The sequence below is a fragment of the Lissotriton helveticus genome, chromosome 2_1 (genome assembly GCF_964261635.1).
Source record: "Lissotriton helveticus chromosome 2_1, aLisHel1.1, whole genome shotgun sequence".
In the NCBI taxonomy this organism is placed as follows: domain Eukaryota; kingdom Metazoa; phylum Chordata; class Amphibia; order Caudata; family Salamandridae; genus Lissotriton; species Lissotriton helveticus.
In genome coordinates, this window is record NC_136059.1 from 109955038 (window position 1) to 109971237 (window position 16200).

The window sequence follows — 16200 nt, forward strand, 5'->3', positions numbered from 1 at the left end:
CAGTACACGTTTTGGCCTACTGAGGATGTTATGTAAAATCTTAGATCCGTTACCCCTGGCAGCAAAAAAACAAACAAACAAAAAAAAAATCATCCTGTCCTGCCTCGACTACTAAAATGTTCTTTACTTAAGGGTCACCAAAGGTAGAATGAGAATGCTGCAGAGAATACAGAATGCTGCAGCCCGTTTACTATTGAACATCTCAAGGAAAAGCCTGGTGGGAGCGGCTCTCGTAGAACTACACTGGCTGCCGGTGCAGGACAGTGTTACTTTTATAACCCTATGCTATTGTCACAGAATTTTAAATGAGAAAGGCCCTAGTTATCTATTTCTTCTACTTGCCCCTTACAGATCTATTAGAAATCGTAGGTCTCCAGATACGGCTAGGCTGTTTGTTCGAAATTGCGAAGAACACAGTTCGGAGGTAGATCGTTTGGCTTTTTAGCAGCAAAAAAATGTAACCAACTGCCGATGGATCTTTGGATGCAGCGATCAGAATCGTTGTTTCTTAGGAAATTAAAAACGTGGTTCTTCAGGTTATCCAGGCAGAATTGTGCTGAAGCAATGGACGGGGGTCGTTTCTGACAAGGAGGAAGAATTCTTAGCCCGGGGACAATCCGTTGGAGTAACCAGGCTCGCTACAAACTTCTAATCTGATCTAATCTTAAGGACATCAAACACTGCAGCTACACCTCTGTGAAGGCCTAAAGAAATCTGACCAACAACGCCCTGCCCCGCAAACATCCTCCCCAACTGTAATCAACTGGTTTCTCTTTCCAGTCAACAATATCTTCAAACCCATCTACATCGTTTACAAAGCCATTGAAACTGGCACTCCTTGCTGAGTCTGACAAGATAACCATATCCACACTTGCACAGTCAGGACACCGTCAGACTAGATATGAAGTATTGCCAAAAAGAAAATCACAGCACAAAGCAACTGGTCTTCTCCATCCATCAACCCAGAATTTGGAACAATATTCCTGTATCTATCAGGACTTCGCCAAACCCCAATTTAAAAAAAAGAAAAGAACCGAAGACCACTAAAGGACACCACATAATGAAGCCACAGACCGCAAACCAGCAATCAGTCTCCTCACACTTTCGCTATCTTTTTGACCCTGTACATTGTTTTATTGCCTAACAGCTAGGCAAACTCCATGTAAATAGCAAACACATACAAGTCACATTCTTGCAACCACCATACACTTTCCCATTTTTCTCTTTTCATAATTCAGTGTAGTATCATTGCACCTGCAACATCACCCCCTCACATCCTTATCTCATGAACCATTTTCTCAAACAATCCATCACATACCCAAAAACCTTTCCGGACATCCTTCCTATACACCTATCCATCAACTACTATCTCGCCTCACCGGCCATACTACTGCATATTCCAATACCCTCTCATCCCCATCACACTGCCACTGTTACCTCATTCCTCCAGCAACACATCGGAAAGCCTCTCACCTCATTACTACACCCTTGCCCACCAAACCCAATATCTGATATCCTTCTCTTAACTGACAGCACGGAAACGTCCCTAATCAATAGAAAAAAAAGAAAAAAACTAATTAAAAAAACAATCTCAAAAATAAAATCCACCAAGGGGCACAACACCAACTATAAGGCAACTGCAACATTCTACAATTTCCCACAAATGTTCCTAGATACTTTCTCACCCAGGTTGCAGTCCACCCAAAATCAGACAATCACCCCGTCATCCGTGACCTCCCTCCAGCACCTACTCCAATACGTAGAATTTGGGCCACTGATGGGAAACAAATCTGCACAAATCTAGGATGATCTTAAATCCAAATGAAGACAGATGCTGTACTTGTTGGACATAGCAGCAGCGCTTGAGGAAGAGAAGAAATTAAAATAACACCATTATAGTACTCCAGAGAACTGACCCGAAGTGGATAGTTTCAGTCCTCTCAGATATAACCCAAACAATCCACAAGCCACATCATGGATCAAAGTATACCAGTGTCGGACACAACACAGAATACAACCCTGGCTTCTCCACACTTCAGTACTTATATGACACCCCTAATTAACTGCATTATGTTGAGTTTTTAACTACTACACCAATTACAGTGATCATAAAGAAAGTAAATAGACCCTTTGAGCTTTAGCATACAAAGCAAGTCCAACCTTCAGTCCGACTGGACAACAGCTATTAGATTATGCAGGACAATGGCCATCTATCACATTAACCAAAAGAGTCCAAGACATGGACTTGATAAACTAATTGGAAATCAATACCAAGGAGGGATGAAAACCAAGCAGACATGAACAAATCTCACCTGAAGGGCTTTTACTGCAAACAAGGCACCCAAGAGGCCAAGTAATTTCCAGCAATATGCTGCATTTAAAACTCCTATAATAATCTACTTAATTTCTTTTTTTGTACAAGACCTGATGTGTTTAAGCAGGAATGTAGCGGCATTCCAGGCTGGTGGGTATGCTCTAGGCACAACAAACTGGATGGAGACTGAAAACCGATGATGGATTGTGGGGGGCTTCTCCAACTGGTCTAATTATAATGAATACGTCCTAAGACAACATACCAAAGAACTCGCATATAAAGCACCATTAATAATGTACTGCCAGCAGGGTTCTGCCACCTTATATACCACTCTGAACAAATCTGGGAATGATCTGGGGAAGAAAGTTACTTTTGTAGTTTTCTTTTCTGTACAGAAGTCCTATCAAGCCCACAAGACCTCACCTCTGTTCCCCAAAAGAAACCGCATTATGACTGCATCGATCTGTTCAAGGAAGCCAGGAGTTGGTAATTTGATAGAATTAGTAACACATGCCAACTTCATCGACATTCTAGCCTTCAGACAGACTTGTACGCGTCCTATTTACAGAGGAGTTTTGCTGGAAGTGCAGTTTGGAATATATTGTGTCATAACACTATCACAGAAGTGTTTGCAAAGCGGAGATGTTCTATGTAACTTTAAACCAAAAATTCAGCATACGCGGCGCAAAGGTGCACTTGGCAGAGCTCTCGCATGAAAGTCCATCAGTGGCATACATTTGCCAATTTTTTTTGCTTGGAAAATGTTTAATACCTACCATTATAGACAGGTCTGTCCTCAAAATGTGTGTACCCTGGGGAGGAGTTGCTGTGGAAAACTGGACTGTCATCATAAAAGTGTGGCTCCAAGTTATCAGCACAGTATGAAAGAGGAGAGCCAATACTGGCGAATTTGTGTTTCGCGGCCTGCCTTTGCTGATAAGAACGTTCAGTCCTAGTTCGCTTAGGCGCACTGTACTCCGAGTTCTCGTCATACTCCAGACCTGGAAGAGAAGCAGACTGCGTTAGCGCCCAGACAAGCATTAACACTTACCTTGCACGACCCTGGTCAGTCAGCTCTTTACACATGGTGGTAGCAGGTGAAGGCTGTTCTACTGACACCCAAGCTCCTGATGGAATGTGTGAAGTGTAGGAGTCTAATTTTCGGCTGGTCAGAAGAAACCCCGGTTCTTGATACAAAGATCTACAAACAAACTTTACCACAGCAACAGGATAGTTTGATCATGTACGTACTATACGCGCGGAAGAGAACTTGGAGATGACCATCAAGGAGTTTATTAGTGGTTCACGTTAAGCTACATCTGGTCCAGATGCAAGCCACTGGGCTAGGGTACGTCTTACTGCTCAGACCATTTCTTGCAATTACATCAATGCATTTTCAGTGAAACCAAATCACCTGTCAAGATCCTTTACCTCTGCTACAAACCAATTAGATACAAAAGTCACGTTAAAAAATACAAGCAGCCACCTCAGCCTATCTTTAGAATAAAAAATCCGGACAAAATGGCCATGTGTTACCTTTCCTTTTTACACCAGGAACTCTCAATTAAGCCTAAAAAGCCTGAGACTAGGCATCCTCTCTGCTGCCCCTAAAGCCCACAAAAATAGACTCATTGGTTATATTTGGTCGGGTGAGAAAAAGTTACACAACTTTATGCAACAACACTGCACAGTCACGGAGAAAAAGTGTTCTCAACACTTCACTTCTCCCCTCAGCCCCATCAGTGGTCAGACATTTTCAACAACCTTTTTTTCCCTGGCATGAGGGACAAGGAGGCTGAAGTGGAACATTTGAATCCATCAGAACCGAGGTCAGTGAAGTACATAACTTTGAGGTTAACATGTACCACTGTCCTCCTCTCTGCCTCTTAAAAACACTGACCAATACTGCATTGACAATTAGCCGAGCCTTCAATACAGGAAAAAATACACACGAAAGCTACCCCAAACTCTTCTCAATCCAGGTTTGCACCCTGACATTCCAGTCGAGAAAATGTGTTTGGAAATAAGTAGAGAAAACTAAGTGGATGTCTTGCAAATCCTAAGCAATCATGCCTTCCCTGCTTTGAATGCAATATTCTTTAAGAAAAGTCACATGCAGCAGATTTTTGCTCTTTGGGGTATCTAGATTGACATCAAAAAGCCCTTAATAAATGTCAAACCCGTAAGATGTAAAATCGGAATGACCGAGCACCCTCTTGGTTCTAGTCTGTGTGAAAAAGGGTGGTTGAACTGAAATTCCAACACCACCTAATGAAGGATGGTTTTCCTCTCGAAGTCATATGGTCTTTGAAAGAACTGCATAACAAATTCACGGACAGGGAATGTAACTCCGCTTTCTGCCAAAAGGTACTGCCACCAGGTAAATAGTTACGGGTAAAGCAGCGCGTATCACAATTATACAAGGAAGTGCCTCAAATAACATTTAGCCCTTTTAAACCTTGCCAAATTGCAAAGAAATATTCTAAGCTTCAGGGCATGCAATAGACAAAGTTCAACAATACCAAATACAGAATGAATGCTCAGCCACTTCTTTCTACCCTAAATTTCAACAATATCAGAAAGTTCATACCAAACAAACCTCCATTTTTTTTTTTTCCAAGAGGACTGGCTCCGGTATGGTTTACCCCCTTCCAAACGGTCTTAAAAGTTATTTCATTATTCATATACTCCGTGCTTGGAATAGTTTCTAGGGGCCAACTGCTTGCCCTGTTCCTAGCTGTCAGGACTGTGCTTTTATGTTTTCTTCTCAACAATGGATGCCCTATCACAAGGCCAAATGGGAAGGAGTAGTTTCTGTCCTGTAACTCCAGTTCTGTAGTAGGGGTATCTCTGTTATAGTCATAATCTAGCGAATAGTCCCGCCCATGTGCGTGGACCCCCGAGCAATCAAAAATAATCTCTTAACCGCATCCATGCGGTGCATTTTCCCGCTGTGCGCTGGAAAATTCAAAAACCCATTGTTCATGACGAGCTCACCTTGTCATGAGTGTACCAGAGGTACAACTCATGACGAGCTGAGCTCGTCATGAGCGTTGAAGGGGTTAAAGTGTCGAAAAATGCAGAACTGCACAGACACTTAAGAGAGAATTAAAGACAGATAATGCAGCCTATAAACCAGGCTACACTGTCCAGTACTTCAACTAGAAATTCCACCAAAAAAATCCACAAAACAGCGAAGCCTGTACAGATTTCCCAAGCTTCAGCAGCAAAAACCCTCTGGAATGATAGAGAGGAGGACCTGGACAGACAAGCCCCATAGGCTGCCATTATGTGGCTCAGAACAGGATACTGTGCCTTTAAGAGAACCTTCCAGAACTTCACAGTATCCCAGAAGGCACTGCAGGTCCCTCTTACTTTCAGTTCTTTTTGAAGGCGTAACACGCCAGACCTGTAGCATTCCTTACATGAATATCTCTCCACCGGGGAGGCGGGAGGACGCTTATGACTATAACAGAAATACCCCTACTACAGAACTGGAGTTACAGGACAGAAACTACTCCTTCTGTAGTAGGGGATCTCTGTGTATAGTCATAATCTAGTGAATAGAATGGCAAGCCCATCCCCACACCAAAGCGGCGATGGAGAAACGAGAAATAACACCACTATTGTGCGAACAGATTTCGCAGCGAAGCGTGCCCAACCTGAGCGTCCGCCCTGGCATCAGTGTCCAGGCAGTAATGCTTAGCAAAGGTATGGAACGACTTCCAAGTGGCCGCCTTGCAGATTTCTGCAATGGGAACATTACGAAGCAAAGCCGTCGTGGCAGCTTTGCCCCTGGCGGAATGAGCCTTAGGTTTACCCCCTAAGGTCTTATTAGCCTTCTGGTAACACAATTGTATGCAGGACACAATCCACCTCGAGATGGACTGTTTAGAGGTAGCAAGACCCGTCCTGACTGATCCATAATTGATAAACAATTGGTCAGACCTACGAATATCTTTGGTTTTATCCAGATAAAACTTCAATACCCTCCTAACATCCAGGGAATGTAAAGACCTTTCCGCTGGAGAAGAAGGATTCTGAAAAAACGTAGGCAAAGTTATAGTCTGGTTGACATGAAAATCAGAAATAACCTTGGGAAGAAATGTAGGGTGAGTACGCATAACAACCTTAGCAGCATGAAATACAGTATAAGGTTCTTGGCAACAAAACGCCTGAATTTCACTCACCCTGCGGGCCGATGTAATGGCCACGAGGAACGCCGCCTTCCAGGACAGGTGCTGCAACGAAGCCTAATGAATAGGTTCAAAAGGCTCCTTCATCAATCTGGACAGCACCACATTCAATTCCCATGAAGGCGAAGGAAGCCGGACAGGAGGGAACACTTTCTTCAAGCCTTCCAAAAAATCTTTGATCACAGGGATCTGGAAGAAGGAAGTCTGTGAAGGGCATTTCCTGTAGGCAGTCAATGCAGCCAGATGAACCTTAATGGAATGGACATTAAGGCCAGACTGCGCCAGATGTAGAAGATATGGAAGGATGACATCTTCCTTACATGTCGTCGGGTCATAGTTCTTGGACTTGCACCCGATGCAAAACCTCTTCCACTTGTAAGCATAAGAAGTCCTAGTGGAAGGTCGCTTAGCCTCCTTCAGTATGTCCATGCAATCGTCTGGGAGATTCAGATGGCCATATTGCACTACCTCAGGAGCCATGCCGCCAAACTCGAAGACGAGAGGTTGGGATGCAACATCTGCCCCCCGAACTTCATGAGAAGGTCCGGCCTGCACGGCAGCTTCATGTGAGGAAGGAGAGATTGGTGAAGCAGGTCCGTGAACCACCACTGCCTGGGCCATTCCGGGGCAATCAGGATCATCCGCGCCCTGGACTGAGACAGCTTGATGAGCACCTTCGGAATCAGGGAAATGGGTGGAAAATCGTACAGAAAGCTGTTCGACCAGTTGATCCATAACGCATTCCCCAGCGTCCCCGGCTGGTAGTACCTGGAGGCGAAGTTTCGGCATTTGCTGTTTTCGGCGGTGGCGAACAGATCTACTTCTGGAGTTCCCTACCTTGCGAAGACTTCTCCTAGTACTTTGTCGTTTATGACCCATTCGTGGTTTTCCTGAATCAGTCTGCTCAGTGAGTCTGCCTGAACATTCTGCACACCTGGCAGATGGGTAGCCGTTATCGTCAGTCCTCGGGCCAGAAGCCAATGTCAGATCGCCTGCGCCTCCTGCGACAGAGTGCGTGATCTCGAGCCCCCCTGCTTGTTGAGGTAATACATCGTGGTCGGATTGTCCGTCTGTACAAGCAGAGAGTTGGTCTGGAATGACGGGTGAAAGGCCTTCAGCGCCAAGTGAACAGCTCTGAGTTCCAGGAAATTGATGTGGTACGTGGACTCAGTCGGGGACCACGTCCCTTGAATCTGTAGGTCTCCGGAGTGCGCTCCCCAGCCCTAGAGAGAAGCATCCGTCACGATAGTCAGTGTGGGAATGTCCTTGTGGAAGGGAACCCCTCTCAGGAGATTCTCCGCTGAACACCACCACTTCAGAGACTGAAGAGCATGCAGAGACAGTCGTATCTTGTCGTCCCAAGATCCTCTCCTCTGATCCCATTGATCCTCCAAACACTCCTGCAGCGGTCTCATGTGCAGCCGCGCGTGTGGCGTTAGGAAGATGCAAGAGGCCATCGATCCCAGTAGAGAAGACACCGTCCTCACTGTTGTAGATGGAGTGGTCATAAGAGCCTGAGCCTTCCGAAGGAGTGATAATCGTCGCTCCTCCGAAGGAGACACGCTTGCTGACAGCGTATTGATGGTGGCTCCCAAGTACTGAATGCACTGGACCGGAGTCGGGACAGACTTGCAACCCCAGCTTGTTCAAGAGAACGCACGTCTTCTGGAAATGTGCTTGAGCTTCCGAGAAGGAGGAGGCTTTGATCAACCAATCGTCCAGGTACGGGTAGACAAACACCTTGTTCTTCCTCAGGTGTGCTGCTACCACTGCCATGCACTTCGAGAATGGCAGTACCGTGTACTGATAGTGATTGGTGCCGACTTGAAATCGCAGGAACTTCCTGTGTTTGCGTGCAATGGGCACATGGAAGTACGCATCCTGTAGGTCTATTGCACATAGCCAGTCTCCCTGTTGCAACTGAGGATAAATCTGATGCAACGACAGCATGCGAAACTTTTCTCTGCGAATCCACTTGTTTGCCTGTCGCAAGTCCAGAACGGGCCTGAACTCGTTCTTGTCCTTCTTGCGAACCAGAAAGAACCGGGAGTACAGACCTCTTCCTCTTTGAGACAGAGGTACGTCTTCTATCGCCCTTTTCCTTAACAGGATATCGGCATCCGCCTGGAGCTCGCGCAGTTGATACTGCGAGCTGACCGGAGGAATCGATGGAGGCGGGCTGGTGAACCGAAGACTGTATCCATTGCAAACAATATTCAGCACCCACTTGTCCTGAGTAATTTTTCTCCACTCTGCCAGAAAAAATTGAACGCTTCCCCCCACCGGAGCGGGTAACGGATGAAGGGGAAGTAACCGCTCAGGGTCGAGACCCGTCCGGGCCTTTGTTCGCTGTAGAGGACTGTTGTCCACCTCTACCCTTCTGGCGCTTCTGGAAGGGTCTCCGGAACGGCTGCTGTTGTTGCTGCTGCTGTCCCGAAGACTGCCCTCGTCCTCTTCCCTGCGCACCGAACCGTCTCTGGAACGGTCGGTAGGACTTCTTTTCTTTGGGCTTCTCCAAGCCCACAGCAGTCAGGGTCTCTGCCTCCGCCTTCATGCGGGGCATCTCATCATCGGCATGCTTTCCGAACAGTGTTTTTCCGGAAAAAGGCAGATTGGCCACCCGCTGCTGGGCCTCCGGCTTGAGTGACGTGAGCCTGAGCCAAGCATGACGTCGTTGGTTGATCCCATGACAGTAACCATGGGCTGCCAAAAGAGAGATATCCGCAGCCGCGCTAATGACCTGGTTTGAAACCAGCATCCCTTCCTTAAGTATCTCCAGGCAGTCCTCCCTCTTGTCTCGTGGCAGAAGGTCCGTGAACTGTTGCAGGGAGTCCTACAGGGCACGGTCGTATCGCCCCAGCAACGCCGAATCGCTGGAGGCTTTCATGGTCGTGGACGCAGTCCCACAAGCCTTCCTTCCAGCCGAGTCAATCCATCGGCTTTCCTTATCAGGCGGCACGGTGGAGGACGGGGAGGTAGAGTAACTTCCTGGCCGCCATCACTATAACGGAGTCGGGTACTGGATCAATCCGCAGGAAAGCCGGGTCCGAATCCGGGACCCTGTACTTCTTCAGAAGTCGGGAGGGAGCGGCCTTCACCACCGCTGGTGTAAGGAACAGCTCCTCCGCAGGTTCCACCAAACCTAGCACCAATGGCAGCAGAGGGCGAGACAAATGCTTCTTGTGAAGTGTCTCAAATATCACGGACGTCGTAGGTGTAGGAGCCCCCCTCAGGAGAACCTCCTGGAACGTGCTGATGTCGTCCACCGGAGACACCCTTGTCCCCGGGGAATCCGACAAGGTCGGTTAATTGGATCGTGTCCTGGAGGAGTCCGTGCGGGACCTGGATCCCCACCTCCGATGGCGATGCCTAGATCTAGTGGAGGATCTGCGTCGACTCCTCGATCTTCCTCTCTGTCCGGAGCGTGATCACGACTTCCTAGGCCTCGGACGATCCGCCGGTTCCACCGGAGCGGGCGTCTTAGGTTTGGCCGGGGCCTGCGGCTTAGGAGTCCCTTTGGGAGGGGTCAGAAGCCTGGTCAAGGAGACCGACCTCGGAGGAACCGGGGCGGCCTTTCTGGCACCTGAGGTCGAGGTACGGTTTGCGGAAGCGGAGGCAAAGGAGGAGGGGTAGGAGCCCTCGGAGGGAGACCCCTCGGCAATGGAGGCGGAGGTGTAACTGTCCTCTGCGATGGAGTATACACCTCGGAGTACACCGAGCCCAGTGATCCGCCTTCCTTTCCAGCCTGGGACGTTGGCGAGCCTCCCATGGCATCAGGCCTGTTTTCACGCCTCTTCGACGTCGAAGAACGGTGACCAGACGGCAAGCGTCGGCCCCTCGACGTCGAACATCTCTTCCTCGGCGGCGACCGCCTTCTACGCCTCGACGGCGATCTCGTCCACCTCGACGACGACCACGTTCGCCTCGAGGACGACCTCTTGCGCCTCGACGGCGACCTCGTCCGCCTCTAAGACGATCTCTTCCGCCTCGACGGTGACCTCTTCCGCCTCGACGGCGACCTCTTCCGCCTCGACGGCGGTCCACTCCCCGACGACGAGGATCCCCTAGACGTCCTCCTTTTCGCCGACGTCGCTTCGACGGCGAGCGCCGGGCCCTTCGACGTTGATCACTCGACGTCGATTCCGCCGAGGATGACGACAAAATCGTCACAGGAGACTTCGACGGCGGTCTGTTCAAATCCCTCGACGTCGAGCGTCGACGTCACTTCGACCCAGAGCCTTGGGGAGACAGGGAACAGACTGTATTCATCCCTCTGGACGTCGTAGTCGGTGCAATCGACCCAGACGGAGAATGTGGACGCTTGCAAGTCTTCCTGCCCCTGGGGAGCCCCCCAGAGGCCTCAGCACGGGCAGAAGAAGCCCCTCCAGACCCACCTTGCGCCTTCAGCCTTCTTTCCTCGAGGCCCTGAAGCCTGATCTTCATTCTGTCCTTCAGGGTCCTGCCAGAGAAGCCTTGACAAATCACACACTCCTCTGGGACATGGGAAGAAGGAAGGCAGAGGATACACACCTCATGGGGATCTGATTTTGCCTTCTTCCTGGAGCACTCCGGGCATTTGTCAAATAATGCAGGCATATTTGACCTCAAAAAAGGAGGAAACACCGAGAAGAACAGCACTAAAGTACTTAGAAGCACTTAAATTGAAAACAATAGTGAAAAATCACCAATAAACTCTTGAAAAGGGAGAGCTCAATGCTCCAGGGTCCTGCTTGCAGGAGCCGGAAAAAAGAACTGAAAGTAAGAGGGACGTGCAGTGCATTCTGGGATACTGTAAAGTTCTGGAAGGTTCTCTTAAAGGCACAGTATCCTGTTCTGAGCCACATAATGGCAGCCTATGTGGCTTGTCTGTCCAGGTCCTCCTCTCTATCATTCCAGAGGGTTTTTGCTGCTGAAGCAAGGGAAATCTGTACAGGCTTTGCTGTTTTGTGGATTTTTTGGGTGGACTTTCTAGTTAAAGTACTGGACTGTGTAGCCTGGTTTATAGGCTGCATTACCGGTCTTTAATTCTCTCTTAAGTGTCTGTGCAGTTCTGCATTTTTCGACACTTTAAGAGATTATTTTTGATTGCTCCGGGGTCCACGCACATGGGCGGGACTATTCACTAGATTATAACTATACACAGAGATCCCCTACTACAGAACGGTACTACCACATGTGCTCCTGACTTGCCTACATTGGCGGGTGGGTCCCTTAAAAGCTCACTTGTATCGTCCTTTGCGCTTGCCACTGCTCCTAAAAGCAAATGATGAGCCTTTCTGTGGTGCTTCAGCTCCTAGTGGTTTGGGTGCTGGCTCGTCTTGTGCTGATTAAGTACTGGCTGTTTCTCCCTTGGCGGCTGCTGAGGAGGATGGATTTGAACATGTTAGCTCAATAGATCGGATGCACTGGGTGCCTCTGGGAATATCAGCTGCGGTTGCTAGGAACAGAAATTTTTCATCTCCTGCTTAGAACACAATTTGGCAGTTTTGAGTTGTGAAGCTTTTATTTCAGCAATTTGTTTTATACATTTACAAAAAGCGAATATGTGGATTTGCCATCTTGATCTGCACATCACCATATGTACAGAGGTCATAGAAATTACAATAGATCACTCTCCAACCATTCAATATTAGGTGCTAAGTCAGTGCTAAATAATCATCCGCCTAGAGTATTACACTTTTGGAACTACGAAGTAGTCCAAATCCAATACGGGATAAGCTGTCGGGACGCGGGACAGCAGTGAGGACGTAATATGGTCCTATGAACAATGACCTTTTCACTCTAGAACGGTTCGAAATATACTAGCTTAGATTGATGGTGATTGGATCGGTTACCATGCACATCACAGTTTACACTGGAATCCTAGAGATATGATTTCAACAAAGACAGATGCTTTTTAAGAAACCAACCAATTATATCAAAGAAAAAACTATTTTTCATAAAAGCCTTGAGGAAGCCCTGCTGGCCGAAACGCACGTCGGATGCTGTGTGAATCTGGAATAAAGATTAACTAGTGAAATCTCGACGTGGATTTGGATTACTGTGGGGAGTTTGTGTTATTTAGCAGTTTCTGAATGGACGCAGCAATATTGAACATATTCTTACAATGACAATGATAGAAGTGTTCGAATAACTGCTGTAGTGACTGCTCTGGTGTGCTACAGTGCTTACGAGGTGGATGTTTTTATACATGAAATTGCTTTTAAAACTTTTCCTTTTTATTCAGTCTTTTTCTATTGACTGTTTTTAAACAATTTGGCTTTCAATATGCTCTTTTTGTTAAAGAAGCACAATGCTTGGTTAGATTTTAAATTTATGTTTAAACTTCTATTTTAAGCATATCTTTTTTAGGAAATCTTTTAGTCACCTAACATCCAAGGAGTGGGTGACGTGGTCACACTAGGCGAGAGCGAGAAACCCATCATTTTACATGTTCACGTGTAAACTTTACATCTTTACCTGCACAGTAACATTTGACACACATTCACTTGCGTGCCTGTATAGGATCATATTCTCTGAACTGGTTTTGCTTACATTCATAATTCTTCATAGACATTTTATCACAATCCTTGAACATTCTGCACAAGGGCTAAGGGTATACAAAAAAGTGTTTCCCAAGTTTAGGTGTAAGGCAGCTCCTGTATAGAGCACCCACACCAGCGACACTTAATTTGCTCACCTCAAATGTCTGCTTTTCTATCCAAGATTTTTAGCACAGGATTAGCACTGTGCTATCCACGCTGAGATAGAAAGGGACAAAGTGTTATGCCATTTCTACAGCAAAGTCTTTAAGAGTAGGATTAGCACAGTGCTATCCATGCCGAGCTGTAAACTGACAAAAGCCCTTTACCACTCCAGGCATAGTATTACAGCTTTGGATTGGTAAAATACCATCCAAGGCAACCTAAAATGAATTAAGCAACCCCTAAAGGGGTTAAGTTTACTGCACAAAATGGTATGCGCTATTGTATGCTTGGCGACAGCTGTGTGGACATAGAATCAATAATGGTGACCTGACTTGGGCATCGGCATAGCACAAGGATGGATTTTTTTTTTTTTATATAAACAGCTTCACTTGGTTGTTTAGTTAGAGGAGCATTTTCCTGACAATGTCTGGGTTGTCCATGCCAGAATTCCAGACCAGCTGATACTGGTGCCGCCTCAGGGGTGGCCGGAAGGTATTGATCCGGCCAGGGGCCCCAGCTGAGACACCACATACTGCGGAAAGCTGGGGAGGACACTTGGGTGGCCCGGGGAGGCCTACCTCGCTGCCACCGATGCAAGCTGCTGGTCATCCATGCCAGAATTCCAGCCCAGCTGATTCCGGTTAACCTCCTGTTAAGGATGGTGCTCCAGCTCTACACCAAGATGGGCTCCCTGAAGACACATACCCACAGGTAATTAGAGAGTTAGATCACCCTACAAGAATTTTGGCAATTCACCCACTATAGGTCTACTAAGATAAAAAGGGTTAGGTAGGAGCACAAAACACAATTGTATTTACATGCAAACATATAATCAATGTAATAGCACAATGGAAGAAATATTGATCTTTTCACCTTTCTCGTAATGCTTATTACTCTATTTCGTTTCATTCTGTTGATAATTGCTGCACATGTATTTTATACAAGAATCTAATTGCTTCAATATATATTGAAATGCCAATCATAGCATTTTCTTTTACTTCATTTTGGGAAGGCATGAGTTACCCAAAAAGAGGGTTCTAGATCCGTTTCCACAATTTTCTTTGGTGGGCAGGGGTGGGCTGGACAGGGGGGGTCTGGGGTGTTCATGTTCTGAGGTTGCAAATTACAACTGTAACGATGGTGCACAATGCGCTAGCAGGATTAAGGCCAACATAGTCTGATGGTGTGCGCAGTATCAGTCATGCACAGTTTTGACGTTTATGCTGTCCAACAAATGCCCAGTTTTACTAAGAAAGCAAAAGGAGTATGACACTTCCTTTCCAGGCAAGAAGGCAGTAGGTCAGTGCAGCAAGGCAGCAGTTCTTCCAGAGCAGCAGTCCCTTAGCACAGTTGTCCTTCTTGGAAGAGAAGGAGTAGTTTCTGTTCTGTAACTCCAGTTCTGTAGTAGGGGTATCTCTGTTATAGTCATAATCTAGTGAATAGTCCCGCCCATGTGCGTGGACCCCGGCAATCAAAAATAATCTCTTAAGTTGTCAAAAAATTGCAGAACTGCAAAGACACTTAAGAGAAAATTTAAAGACAAATAATGCAGCCTATATCCACAGGCTACACTGTCCAGTACTTCAACTAGAAATTCCACCAAAAATCCACAAACAGCAAAGCCTGTCCAGATTTCCCTTGCTTTTACTGCAAAAACCCCTCAGAAATGATAGAGAGGAAGGTCTGGACAGACAAGCCCCATAGGCTGCCATTATGTGGCTCAAACAGGATACTGTGCCTTTAAGGAAACCTTCTAGAACCTTCTCCCAGTCTCCCACAATGCATAGCAGGTCCCACTGACTTCAGTTCTTTTTGAAGGCGTAAAAACGCCAGACCTGTAGCATTACTACATGAACAATTCTCCACCGGGGAGGAGGGCGGGCGCTTATGACTATAACAGAGATACCCCTACTACAGAACTGGAGTTACAGAACAGAAACTACTCCTTCTGTAGTAGGGGATCTCTGTGTATAGTCATAATCTAGTGAATAGAATGGCAAGCCCATCCCCACACCAAAGCGGCGGTGGAGAAAGAACATAACGCCACTACTGTGCGAACAAATTCCGCAGCGAAGCCTGCCCAACCTGAGCGTCTGCCCTGGCATCAGCGTCCAGGCAGTAATGCTTAGCAAAGGTATGAACCGACTTCCAAGTGGCGGCCTTGCAGATTTCTGCAATCGGCACATTACGGAGCAAGGCTGTCGTGGCAGCTTTGCCCCTGGTGGAATGAGCCTTAGGCTTACCTCCTAAGGTCTTATTAGCTTTTTGGTAACACAATTGAATGCAGGACACAATCCACCTAGAAATGGACTGCTTAGAGGTAGCAAGACCCGTCCTGACTGATCCATAATTGACAAACAATTGGTCTGACCTACGAATATCTTTGGTCTTATCCAGATAAAATTTCAACACCCTCCTAACATCCAGGGAATGCAAAGATCGTTCCGCCGGAGAGGAAGGATTTTGAAAAAACGTAGGCAAAGTTATGGTCTGGTTGACATGAAAATCAGAAATAACCTTGGGAAGAAATCTAGGGTGAGTACGCATCACAACCTTAGCAGCATGAAATACAGTATAAGGTTCAGTACAACACAACGCCTGAATTTCACTCACCCTGCGGGCCGATGTAATGGCCACGAGGAACGCCGCCTTCCAGGACAGGTGCTGCAACGAAGCCTTGTGAATGGGTTCAAAAGGCTCCTTCATCAATCTGGACAGCACCACATTCAATTCCCATGAAGGCGAGGGAAGCCTGACAGGAGGGAACACCTTCTTCAATCCTTCCAGAAAGTCTTTGATTACAGGGATCTGGAAAAAAGAAGTCTGTGAAGGGCATTTCCTGTAGGCAGTCAATGCAGCAAGATGAACCCTAATGGAATGAACATTAAGGCCAGATTGCGCCAAATGTAAAAGGTAAGGAAGGATGACATCTTCCTTGCAGGTTGTAGGGTCATGGTTCCTAGCCTGGCACCAGATACAAAACCTCTTCCACTTGTAAGCATAT

At 46.9% G+C, this 16200-nt stretch overlaps 1 protein-coding gene across 2 annotated transcripts in view; it reads right to left on the reverse strand.

Annotated features, from left to right (window-relative positions):
• LOC144819236 (PC-esterase domain-containing protein 1A-like) overlaps window positions 1–16200 on the reverse strand; it is a 359196-nt gene that overhangs the window by 49405 nt on the left and 293591 nt on the right. For both annotated transcript variants that reach the window (XM_078677207.1, XM_078677208.1), the window contains one exon: window positions 3091–3315. In XM_078677207.1, the coding sequence (XP_078533333.1) occupies window positions 3091–3315 (225 nt within the window). The remainder of the gene's footprint in view (window positions 1–3090; window positions 3316–16200) is intronic.